The sequence below is a fragment of the Cricetulus griseus genome, chromosome 3 (assembly GCF_003668045.3).
Source record: "Cricetulus griseus strain 17A/GY chromosome 3, alternate assembly CriGri-PICRH-1.0, whole genome shotgun sequence".
NCBI lineage: Eukaryota > Metazoa > Chordata > Mammalia > Rodentia > Cricetidae > Cricetulus > Cricetulus griseus.
In genome coordinates, this window is record NC_048596.1 from 55,017,074 (window position 1) to 55,028,876 (window position 11,803).

An 11,803-nucleotide genomic window follows, 5' to 3' on the forward strand; every position below is an offset into this window, starting at 1 on the left:
CCAGGATAGGCTCCAAAGCTACACAGAGAAACCCTGTCTCGAAAAACAAAAACAAACAAAAAGACTTTTTAGGGTCTGTCTATGTAGCCCTAACTGTCCTATTACTCTCTACATAAGCCAGGCTGGCCTCTGTCTTCCAAGTGCTGGGAATGTTTTTCTTGGAGAAAGTTCTTCCTATGTTGCTAGTCTGGCTTTGAAATATCAGTCCTGAATCAGGTTCTAGAGTGTTGGGATTTCACGTGAGCACCACTATGCCCAGTTCATTCTTGTGACCTTAAATGCCATTTGAAAGTTCCCCAAAGTTATATCTCAAATCTAGACCTCTCCAGACTTCCAGATTTACCATCTCATCTGCCTACACCCCTTCTTCACTGGGATATGTTACAAACACTTCAAATGTAACATATTGACTGGGGGTGTAGCTCAATCATAGAGCACTTGCCTATTATAGGCAAGACCCCAGGTTCCACCCACAGCACCCCTCTGAAGCCAAAATGTCTAAAACTCTTGGTTCCCATCCTACTCTCCTCTTCCCACTGTCCTCCCTATCACAGTCTTCCTTATCAACTATAAGATATCTGATCTTCCAGTCACTCAAGCCAAAACCTGTGGATTTAAACTTGGCTCCAGCCCTTAAATCCCAGTCAAGATCAGCAGACCCTAGTGGTCAGTTGTCCCCTCAAAATAATATCTGGCCACCTCTTACCAGCTCCATCTCCCCACCTTGCTCCAAATGACATCACTGTCACCTCTTTTCAGACAGGCTTCATTAGCCTGCAGAGCAGAGCTGTGTCACCACCTATCTGCTTCCCCAACTCCACAGACTGATTCCACCCACAGCTGCAGTCATATTTTCAAAACATAAGTTCGATGATGTCATTTCTTAATGCTCTCCAGTATCTCCTCTCACTCACTGTAAAATCCAGATTTCTTATCATGGTCTACACTGTACAATGGGACTGGCCTGCTACCTGTCTGGCCCCATCCATTCCCTGCTGTCTTCCTCTTGTCCCCTGTGCTCTGAAGAGGCTGGAAATGTTCCTGTTGAAGAACCTTTCTTCTTGTCATTTCTTCTGTCTGAAACATTTACACAGGTACAAGCCTCTCCCCACCCCACCCCCTTATTTCCTTCATCTCTTCTCAAATGCTGCCTCACTATAGGGTCCTTCCTGTCCAATTCCTCCAAATATCACCTGGGCATTCTCTGACCCTCTACAGACCTCTCACCCTAATTTTACTTAATGCTGAACACCATATGACATAACTGATTTCCATGTTTGTTTTGCTATATTTCAGTGGTAGTAACACCCACGGAGACCTATGGTGTCAGAACATAATAGTTGCTTACAAGCTGGGCACCTCAGACAGGCTTTTTGCTGGCTGGTCAGGGAAGGAGACTCAGAGTGCTTTTCTAAGTACCACCAGGGGACACCAGAGGCTGCTCAGCTCATGAGAAGACTGCCTTAGAAAGACAGATAGGGAAGCCAGGTGGTATAGTGACACAGCCTTTAATCCCAGCACTCAGGAGGCAGGGGCAGGCAGATCTCTGAGTTCAAGGCTAGCCTGGTCTACACAGAGAGTTCCAGGACAGCCAGGGCTACACAGAGAAACCATGTCTTTGCGGCGGGGGGGGGGGGGACAGACAACACAAAAGCCTATAGCTGGCTCTCCTGCCTACTTACCTTTTGGGAACTGCCAGCTAGAGCAGAGTCATATTAAGGGACTAAAGGTCAGGATTTCAGGCTTAATGTACTTTATTGTAAGCGTTAGTGAACTCTTTGATTCTTCTGACATCTGGCTTTGAGTCAGGCTGTGCTGGATTTACTACATCAGAGAGGGTATGGCAAGCATCTGGTGGTCATGATTAGGCCCCGGAGGTGTGGTCTCAGGAGCATCAGGAGCCTGTTGCTTGGACAGGTAAGAGGCTGAATCAGGATGACCTCCACAGTCAGCCTGCTAACTGTTTCTCCAGAGCTGAGATGAGCAGAGCAGCATCTACTGGCCATGGATTCTGTCCAGAAGTTCTTGGTGGCTAGGAGGTGTCAAGGGAAGAACAACCCGGGTGGAACCTCAGAGTGGGTAGAGATGCCAGAGGCTGTGGGAGACAGGGGAGGAGGAGGAGTGCAGAGCAGAGTCAGTTCTATTCCTTGATGGATCTTCAGCAGTTCTTAACTATTGTGTGTGCTTCTGTGGCTTTGATGAACCCCCAGTACTCAGATAGCCCCATGGGCCCTGTATATACTCTTGCACCACCATTAGCTCTTAGAGGTAAGGATCATTAAAGGGGTCTGTCTTGAGCCAGGCACCTAGAAGACCCTTCTTACTTGTCAGGAAGGACCCCTTAAGTCTGTGCCCATTTCTCCAAGTCAAGGAAGCCCCTATGCAGACCAGAGAGTGGCAACTCCTAGAGAAGGGCCTGGTTCCCTGAAAGCTGTCCTGACCTGAATTGGAAGCGGGGGTCTTCAGAGTGTGTCTTCAGCACCTGGTGCACCTCTAGAGGGGGCTTCAAGCCCATCTGCTCTGCCCGATGCCAGCGCTGCATCCGTGTGATACCTGCCAGGGTGGAAAGAAGACTCAGCAGGGCAGAAGAGTCCAGGCTAGAGGCCTCCACACATGCCAGTCTCAGGAGACAGTGTTAGGCAGGCACTTGGATTATTTCTGAAACACATCGATGACAGAACTGGTTCAGAGATGTGCCTGGTGGGCTGGAGGTGGGGTTCTCACCTGTGCAAGGCCCATACTGCCAGGCCAGGTCAAACTGCCTCAGCAGCTCCAGCTGTGCTTCCTCCTGGCTGAGGGACTGGGTGTCTTCTCCTGCAATAACATGCAGCTCCTCAGGCCCATCCAGGCCTTTGCCCTACCCTGGACACAGCTGTGCCACTGGCTGTATCTTCACTCATTTGCCTTTGCCATCCAGCAGCCAGACAGCTCATCAGAAGTATGAGACATACTAGCTTCTCTCTCTCTCTCTCTCTCTCTCTCTCTCTCTCTCTCTCTCTCTCTCTCTCTCTCTCTCTCTCTCTCTCTCTCTCTCTCTCTCCTCTCCCCCCTCCCCTTTCTGGTCCTTGCATACTTGCATACCCACTCTTTCTGCCACCCCCACATTTCAGAGACCTAGCTCTGGTGCCAGCTCCCTCTTGCTGTGCCCAGGGGGCCCCTCCCTCTTCTTCACAACAGGGTAGGAGTCAGTGATGAACCGCTTCCGGCCCATGGCGGCCACCCAGGCAGGCGGAGCAGGAGGCAATAGCGGGAAAGAAAAGGCAGGGCAGTGGGCCTGTGAAAGACAGCTGCTGAGAGTGTGAGAGAGGGCCAGAGAGAGATGGGCCAGCGATGGACAGACAAGTTGACCCAGACAAGCAGAGAGAGGAAGTCCCTAGGTTCCAGAGAATGACGCCTGTCTTCCGCCCCCACAAGCACGCAAACATCAGAGCCTAAGCAAATGGCAAGCGGCCTTTGTGGGGCGGGACCCTAATTTTAGCCAATGGCAGTCGTCAGAGGGCAGGGGGTGGGGCAGCTGCTGCTGCGTCCGAGTGAGGAGGGTTTAGGCGGAACCAAGGACCTGTCAAGATGCCCCAGACTTCACCACCTCCTCCGGTCCCTCATTGGTCCACTTGGGTCCCTAGGGACATATAGAGAGTTATCCTCAGCCTCTCACTTCCCGTTTTTCCTTCCTAGGCAAATGTTCTTTTCAGCCTCACTAATCCCCGTGGCCAGTTTGTAAGTCCCCTGAGCCCGGCTGGAACCTTTTACTCCTGCCGGTTGGCCCCAGAGCGTTGTGGGATCAGATCTTTAGGTCCAAAGAGAGTTTGAACTAATCCTGGCCTTTTCCCTGCTCCTACCGGCCCCAAGAGACCTGGCTGGAGAAGCCCATGGGCTCCGAAGGCTCCTTTCTCACAGTCCGCTGGCAGAGACACTGTCCACCCAGCCCAGGCATGCGGTTGCTGTGTCCACTGTCAGGCCCGACAGCCTGCCTCTGTCCACTTTGCTAGTCAGGAAGATTCCATTCCAAGCAGGATGCCAGAAGTCTAGTCCCCACTCCCTATGGGTTCAGATCCCCAGTTCTCCCCCGCTGCCCCCTTTTGGTTTTTGAGGCAAGGTTTCTCTGTGTAGCCCTGGCTGTCCTGGAGCTCACTTTGTAGACCAGGCTAGCCTCAAACTCACAGAAATTGCCTTACAGAGATTTGCCTGCCTCTGCCTCTGCCTCCTGAGTGCTGGGATTAAAGGTGTGTGCCACCACTGCCTGGCATAGATCTCCAGTTCTTTTTTTTTTTTTTTTCGAGACAGGGTTTCTCTGTATTGCTTTGGAGGTTGTCCTGGAACTAGCTGTTGTAGACCAGGTTGGTCTCGAACTCACAGAGATCCACCTGCCTTTGCCTCCCAAGTGCTGGGATTAAAGGCGTGTGCCACCAATGCCCAGCTTAGATCTCCAGTTCTTAACTGACAGATATGCTCTGTTTCTTAGAAATGTGTATATAACAGAAAATAACATCAATAAACCTTTCCCTTATATTGGGCTTACCATGTGCCTAGAGCTGTACTAAGCAGTTCCCACAACCTTATTCAAAATAGACATCAAAAGAGTTTTGCAAGTGGGTGTAGGTAAATTGTGATCAGGGCTCTTAGTAACAGATACTGTGTAACTAGCCTTCCTTGTGCTCCAGAAGATCCCAAGCTTGCAGGGTAGAGGGGCATCCAGTTGTCAGACCTGTACAGGAAAGCAGAAGGAGAAAGAACTCCTTAGAGCTAGAGGAGGATGGTGGGCATTGGGAGAAACCTCCAGGAGGTAGATTGCTGTAAACAGTGTCTCTCAATTCTGTACCCATGACCTTTGTCTTGGGGCTCCTGTCATCGCTGACTCACCCCTGCTATCACCTCCCCCTCACCAACTTCCTGGCAGCGGGTGAAAGTGCTGGCCAGTGGGAGTCTGGGAACCAGCACTGGGACTGACCCAGCACTAATCACCCTCTGGAGATCCCATCCGGTCCTTCCTTCCAGGGGTGCAAGGTCTGATGATGGCTGCTTGGAGGCCTTTGCCCTCCTTCTCTGAAGCTCTGGAGATCTGGCTTAGCAAGCACTGGGCCTCTCATGCATGTGGCAACAGGGAAGATCTCTAGAGAAGAAGAACCTATCAGTGGGGAGAAGGCTGTGTTTTCAGGAGCCTCCTCTTGCTTGGCCTTCCTCATCAACTTCTTGAGGAGGAGGGAGCTATGGTAACAGTGCAAAGACCTGTTTGCATTGTTTGGGTTGGCACAGGTCTGATCCCCTCTCCCCCTTCTCCTGTACAAATGGGGCCCACATCCAGCTAGAAGAGACCCTGCAGAGCTGGGGAAGGTAACAGGGAGAATTTTGCACCAGGAAGGGAAGGGCGCTGGTGTCAGGTCTAGTCAGGCTGAGTGTTCTATAGTGGGCTAGCTTCTAGGGTCTGGGGGACTAGGACTCCTCCCTAATACAGCCTCAGAAAGGGACTCTGGGACGGTTCCCAAAGGTAAGTGGCACCCACTTCCTGAGTCCACAAAGCCCCGAAGGAGTGGGAACCATGGGTGGGGCAGACCCCTCCTCATTCCTGGTCCCTCCCACCCCTGAAAGCTGATAGCCGTGGGGCCTGCCACCGCCCAGGGAGCGTGAAATGGGGTGTGCCGCTGGGCGGCCACAGCAGCTCCCACTGCTGCCTGGGCCTATTCCCCTCTCTCCTTTGGCAGCCCCTGACACCCTGACCTGCTCTGTGGAGGGCCATTCCTACCTGCTCCCCCTCCCAGCTCTGCTTGGCTCAGGCCCAGTTAGCCTCTCCTACACTGTCTGGAAAGATATCTCCCATGGGCTTTAGCTTCCCTCAGCCCCAGAGAGAGATCCAGAGTGTTGACCTGAGTGCAGGGACCCTAGGACTGGTCTTTTGGCCTGGGGTAAGGCAATTCTCCCAAGTAAGCATGCTCTCTTCTCCCAGTCAGCACTGGGACCGTCCTGACCTGCTAAGCATTGGGTGGTTCTCTGAGGTGTTTGGGGAACTGACTAGCCCTTGACCTGCTTTCTCTCTTTGGATGTTTTTCTCCTTTCTTCTCTAATCTTATGCTTTTCCCTTCCTACCTGAAACACTTTGCCCCACTTAAGCAGCTTCCTGGGACCATTCACCAAACTGCTGTTCAGTTCTCAGACTGGAGACCTTGTTGGTAGTCTGAGGTGGGGCTCAGCTTTGTCTTGTATGCAAAGTGTCCTTGGTCAGCACTAACCCCCAGACGCTGGTGGTGGGAACTAGGAGTTAACTCTTGCACTTGGAAATACCTGAAACCTTGCTATGTCCAAGGTCAAAGTCCTGGGGAGATCAGGAGAACAAATAGCATGAGCAGAAAGAAGCTCAGCACTTCTGGGGCTTAGACTCACTGCTGGCTACTCTAGTGGAAAGATTAAGTGTGGCTTCCCTCAGTGTGTTAGTTGGGGGTGGGGTCAGCACTGCACCTACACACACACACTGTAAGCCCCTCTCCCCTGTTTGAGATGGGTTGTATGAAGAAAGCCTGGTAGAGCTGAGGAGATGGGGCAGGTAGAAGAGAGGGAAGAGAGCAGCTGCCCAGGGCTCAGTTGGGATGTAAGGTATAATTCCATTTCTGTCCCTCTTTTTAACCCCCACCCCTTCCTCAGGCCCTGCCACTCACCCTGAGCTGGAGATCAGACCAGCTCAGGGGATTCTAGACAGCCAGATGAACACCCTGCCTTCATTCCTTTCCCCATGTGCCATATTCCTTCAGGGGCTCCTTCCTGGTCCCTCTCTACCCTCTCAGGCACAGTCCCTTAGCCTGTAGGTTCTGGGTTTCATGAATTTAAATGGTAAGAACCTTGGGGAATAGTAAGGCTCCCTGGTTCTGCCCTGCCCAGGAACTTTCCATACCCACTCTGATCAGCTCCTCTTTCACCTGGACCAACAAACAGTTCAGAAGAAATTCTGGGGAAGATTTGGAAAAGCACCCATCTGGTTATTCCTCAAGATGGCCACCAGGTGTCAGACTTTGTCCAGAAGGGAAGAGGTTCTAGTTACTCCCTAAGAGTCATGTCCTGGAGGACAAGGCAAGTTGGGGAGGAACCTCCAAGTTATTGCTGAACTAGCCAGGCTAGGGACCCTGAAAATTAAGATTAAAAAGGACTTGAACTCAGACCCACAGCTCTCTCACAATTATTTTACTATCTTTATCACTTCTCTGCTACAAGGGTTTTGTCCCCTCCTACTAGGAGATTTAGAGACCAGACTGAGTCAGGGAGCTCAAGAACTGAGAAGACAAAGGCAGGGAGAAGGGAGAAGGGAGAAAGCAGCCTGGCCTGACTCGCTGACTTTTGTGTTCTAGGCTAAGGAGAACAGTGGACCGTCTTCTGCCTTCTTCCATTCTGAGTAGCTGTAGCTGTGGCTGTGAATGTGTTTGTGTGTGTAAGATGAGTGCTTGGATGAATTCCATCATTGCTGAGAGTCTTGGCTGTTGTGTCATTCTCTGGTGCCTTGCCTCTATGACACCAAAGGGGTCCAGGTCTATTTGTATGTTGTTTTCTCAATACCTGGGCTGCTGACTCTAAAACCACACTTAAGAATTGTAACCTGCCAGGCAGTGGCTGTGCACAACATTAATCTCAGCACTCAGGAGGCAGAAGCGGGTAGATCTCTGAGTTCAGACCAGCCTTGGTATACAGAGTAAATTCAGAGTCAGCTTGAGCTGTCTTGAAAAACCAGGGAAGAAAGAAAGAAAGAAAGAAAGAAAGAAAGAAAGAAAGAAAGAAAGAGAAGAGAAAGAAAGAATGAAGAGAGAGAATGAAAAAGAAAGGAAGGAGAGAGGATGAAAGAAGAATAAAAGAAAGAAGAGAGATAATGAAAGAAAGATGAAGGAAGGAAGAAGAAAGAAAGAAAGAAAGAAAGAAAGAAAGAAAGAGAAAACTAAAGCTCCGAGATGCTCTCTGAACCTTTTCTCACTTGTGGCTGCTGTAAGCCCCCACCCTAGCTTTCTGTACCTGTGAGTCCCAGTGCTCCCACGTGAAGCGTCTCTTCTGTCCATTCCCTGCCTTTGTTCCTTCTGCTGTCTACTCTGCTTGTAGTGTGTGGCACAATGGTTCACAACTGCTCAACAATTCCATGTCTAGCGTCCTAGGGTCCCTCATGTTGTGACTTTGCCATTCCTGTCTTGCTGGTCCTTGGTCTTGAGAGATGCCTCTCTTCACTCTGCTTTCACCTCTTGCCTTGTCTCCAGAAGTCCTATGTCCTTAGCGGGGAGAGGAGCAAGAGTGGAGATGAAATGGGCTTTATCTTCCTTCTTGTTGTCTCCAGACAGCACATGTGTATTGGAAACCTCGCTGGCATCTTATGTGCTTGGAGATACCAAGAAGATGTGCAGGAGACAAAAAACAAAACAAAACAAACATACCTAGGAGAAAAGGCAGCTTCCTGGAGGCTAAGAGCCAGCACTGAGGAAGCTCCGAGTAGAGGCAAGCTATTTCTGGCTTGGTAGGAAATGCCACGAATGGGACTCACAGGAAAAATGTGTTTGCTAAGATCACCTGGTTCTTTCCTCGAACTCACAGAGATCTGCCTGCCCTGCCTTCTGAGTGTTAGGATTAAAGGCATGTGCCACCACTGCCCGGCATGCTATTTCAAAGGTTCCTATGGGGTGGGCATGATGGCACATGCCTATCATCCAGACTCAGGACATTGAAGTAGGAGGATCACTATGAATTTTAAGTCTAGTCTACATAGCTCCCTGTATCCAAAAACAATCAAGTTGCCTGTGGTTTCCTAACTGCTGAAGCTAGTGTGTTTTCAAGGGGTGTTCGTCTGGCTGCCTAGAAACCCCTGAGCTGGTCTGATCTCAAGCTCAGGGTGAGTGGCAGGGCCTGAGGAAGGGATGGAGGTTAAAAAGAGGGACAGAAATGGAATTATACCTGACATCTCAACTGAGCCCTGGGCAGCTGCTCTCTTCCCTCTCTTCTACCTGCCCCATCTCCTCAGCTCTACCAGGCTTTCTTCATACAACCCATCTCAAACAGGGGAGGAGAGGGGCTTTCAGTTTGTGTGTGTGTGTGTGTGTGTGTGTGTGTGTGTGTGTGCACGTGTGCAGGTGCAGTGCTGACCCCACCCCCAACTACCACACTGAAGGAAGCCACACTTAATCTGCTTCTACTAGAGCAGCCAGCAGAAACCTCCACTTTCTTTCAGTTTCTCTGGAACATGAGACTGCTGATCAGCTCTCAACTTCTGAAACACTCTTGTTTTAGATAGTCTTTACATCAGTTCAAGTCAAATTACCAAGGAGTAGCCAGGCGTTGGTGGCGCATGTCTTTAAGCCCAGCACTCGGGAGACAGAGGCAGGCGGATGTCTGTGAGTTCGAGGCCAGCCTGGTCTCCAGATCGAGTGCCAGGTTAGGCTCCAAAGCTACAAAGAGAATACACAGAGAAACCCTGTCTCGAAAAGCCAAAAAAAAAAAAAAAAAAAAATTACCAAGGACTTTGCTGTCAGGAAGTATGCTAAAATACTATCTGGATGTATGGCTAAGCCATCCTGGAGTCTGGCCCCAAATTGCTGTCTGCTTGAGAAGGAGACTCACCTGTGTCCTGCCCCATCATTTTCACCTGTCCAAAATCTTCATGCCCTCTGAAAATGGTTTTGAATCCCACCGTGTCATATGCAAAGCGTACATTGAACACTTGCTGTGCCAGGCACTATAAATCCACTAATGGCTCCAAGCACTGCGTACTTCCCAAGTGCTTCCAGTCCAGACACTTTACCCTCTGTCCTAGACTTAGACTTGCATGGTCTGCCTCCTTGACTTATATTTATTGGTTCTCTTTTCCATCATGTGGGTTCCAGAGATAAAACTCAGGTTGTTTGGCTTGGCAGCAAGCATCTCTACTCACTGAGCCATCTTGCTAGCCCATTGTCTAGGTCTTTCTACTTTTAAGCAAATCTGCCTCATTGTATCCTAGCATTTATAGGAGATCACCCTACCCCCTTTTCTAAACTGTTTTGTTTCACATTACAGAACACATTAACAAAAAACAACTTTAGGTTGGAGCCTGAGCTGGGTGCTAGCACAGAGGGAAAAAGGAAAGCTGAGCATGGTAGTATAAGCTTGTTATTACAGCACTGCAGGGGTCAGGGCAGGAGAACTGCACATTTAAAGGCAGCCTATGCCACAAAGTGAGAAAAAACGCTGGGAACAGGGAGGAAGAGGATGGAGAGAAGAGGGCAGCAGAGGAGGGGAGGGGAGGGGAAGGGAGGGAAAAGGAGAGGAGAGGAGAGGAAGAAAAGGAGAGGGAGGAAGAGAGAAGGGAAAAAGGAACAAAGACAGGGGGGGGTACTAAAGAGAAAGACTTGGAGCCTGCCTGCCTCCAAGGAACACAGCAGATCACGTGATCTTTTGAACTCGAAGACAGAATCCCTGCTTTCCTTATTGCCTTCCTTCTAGCCACTGTGTAATGTTTTACATATCACAAGCCAAGATACTTTTTGCCTGTGTGTAGAGAAAGCCCTGATGCCCTTTATAGTATCTCAATATGCAAAGAGGCAGAATTTTACAAGTGTCTGGATAGATGTCTCAGTCCATAGAAGTAGGGCATGTTCCACTTGGGTCAGGTGACTCCAGGACATGACACTGAGGTTGGCTAGCCCATGGGCAGTCAGAAGCTCCTCTGCCTACACCCTCACTTCACCCTTTTCTAGGGGCTCATATGCTTGCCTTATCCATTACATCACATGAATGTGTTTTTATACCTTATTATTTCAGGGAAGCTGATCTTTCTTTCCAAATAGATTGCACATTCCACAAGGGCAGGAGCTAAGTTAAGTCTGAGTCTTCTTTTGGCTTCAATATACCTAGCCAGCATAGTGAGGGGCAAGTAATTAGGTCTTTAAAGTATCTGTCAACTGACTGGCACTACCATCATTTGTTACCAACTTGCTTAAGGTATTATCTTTAGGAGGTTCTTCTCATAAAATATCCATGTGTTTCTTGGGAGCAATTAACCATTAATTTACCCAGTAGCTCATAACTAGACTGTCATGACATAGGGATGTTTCAACTAATCTGTAATTACTACAGTGGTTGCTGCTATAACCAAGTATCTAAAATTTCTATCACCCTCTCCTACAATTGCATAAGCATATTTAATTATCCCCACTTTACAGATGGGGAAACTGAAGACAAGGCTTCAGTTGTTTGTCTAAGGCTATCCAGCTAGCAAGCTATAAAATGACATTGGAGGACTGGAGAGATAGCTCTGTGGTTAAGAGTACTGGCTGCTCTTCCAGAGGACCCAGGTTCAATTCCCAGCACCCACATGGCAGATCACTACTGTCTATAATTCCAGAATCTAACAGCCTCACACAAACATACATACAGGCAAACCTCCAATAAAATTAAAAAATACTAGTTAATTTAAAAAATTACATTGAGCTTAGATTATCCCTCTCATCCATCCTATTCTCCTCCTCCAAATAGGCTTTTACACTGGAAGGAAAATAACAGATCTATAGCAAAGAACACTGACTTAGCTAGTGTCCATCACCCTCCCTAGGTGAGGAAGAGTGAGGTGAGGTCTTTAGTAGGCAGCCACTAATGGGACCCTGGGAAAGTTTGTGACTGAATGTCAGGGGTTATGATTAGCAGAAGTCAGAGAGAAGCATAACAAACAGTTCTCCTCCCTATGTGTAGGATGAACTAGAGTGGAGAAGTTCAAAGCCAAACAGACCTTGGGAGCCAGTAAAGCAATCCAGAGGCAAGAAAGACTGGCAAATGTAACAGCTTCAAGGAGGACCAAGGTATGTCACGTCAAAGGAAT

General features: G+C 49.2%; 1 protein-coding gene and 1 long non-coding RNA gene across 3 annotated transcripts in view; one reads left to right on the forward strand and one right to left on the reverse strand.

Moving 5' to 3' along the window:
• The window catches only part of LOC103160214, a 47,480-nt gene that overhangs the window by 19,138 nt on the left and 16,539 nt on the right, over positions 1-11,803 (forward strand). The window contains exon 3 of the long non-coding RNA XR_004769054.1: positions 11,677-11,783. This is a non-coding gene — a long non-coding RNA (uncharacterized LOC103160214). The remainder of the gene's footprint in view (positions 1-11,676; positions 11,784-11,803) is intronic.
• On the reverse strand, positions 1,731-3,417 carry Pold4 (DNA polymerase delta 4, accessory subunit). Of its 2 annotated transcripts, none has more exons than XM_027408705.2 (4): positions 3,115-3,417; positions 2,725-2,814; positions 2,442-2,553; positions 1,731-2,032 (listed from the first exon to the last, which is right to left on the reverse strand). In XM_027408705.2, the coding sequence occupies exons 1-4, from the start codon at positions 3,209-3,211 to the stop codon at positions 1,996-1,998; spliced, it is 336 nt and encodes a 111-aa protein (XP_027264506.1). In that variant the 5' UTR covers positions 3,212-3,417; the 3' UTR covers positions 1,731-1,995. The 2 variants fall into 2 exon arrangements, with proteins under 2 accessions (XP_027264506.1, XP_027264507.1); XM_027408706.2 differs by having other exon boundaries at positions 1,731-2,095; positions 3,115-3,412.

Coding starts and splice junctions, on each gene's coding strand:
- Pold4 (XM_027408705.2), bottom strand. CDS start 3,211: ATGGGCCGGAAGCGGTTCATCACTGACTCCTACCCTGTTGTGAAGAAG. Junction 2,815..3,114: donor GGAGCTGGCACCAGAGCTAG/GTCTCTGAAATG, acceptor ATGTTATTGCAG/GAGAAGACACCCAGTCCCTC. Junction 2,554..2,724: donor GCAGTATGGGCCTTGCACAG/GTGAGAACCCCA, acceptor CCACCCTGGCAG/GTATCACACGGATGCAGCGC.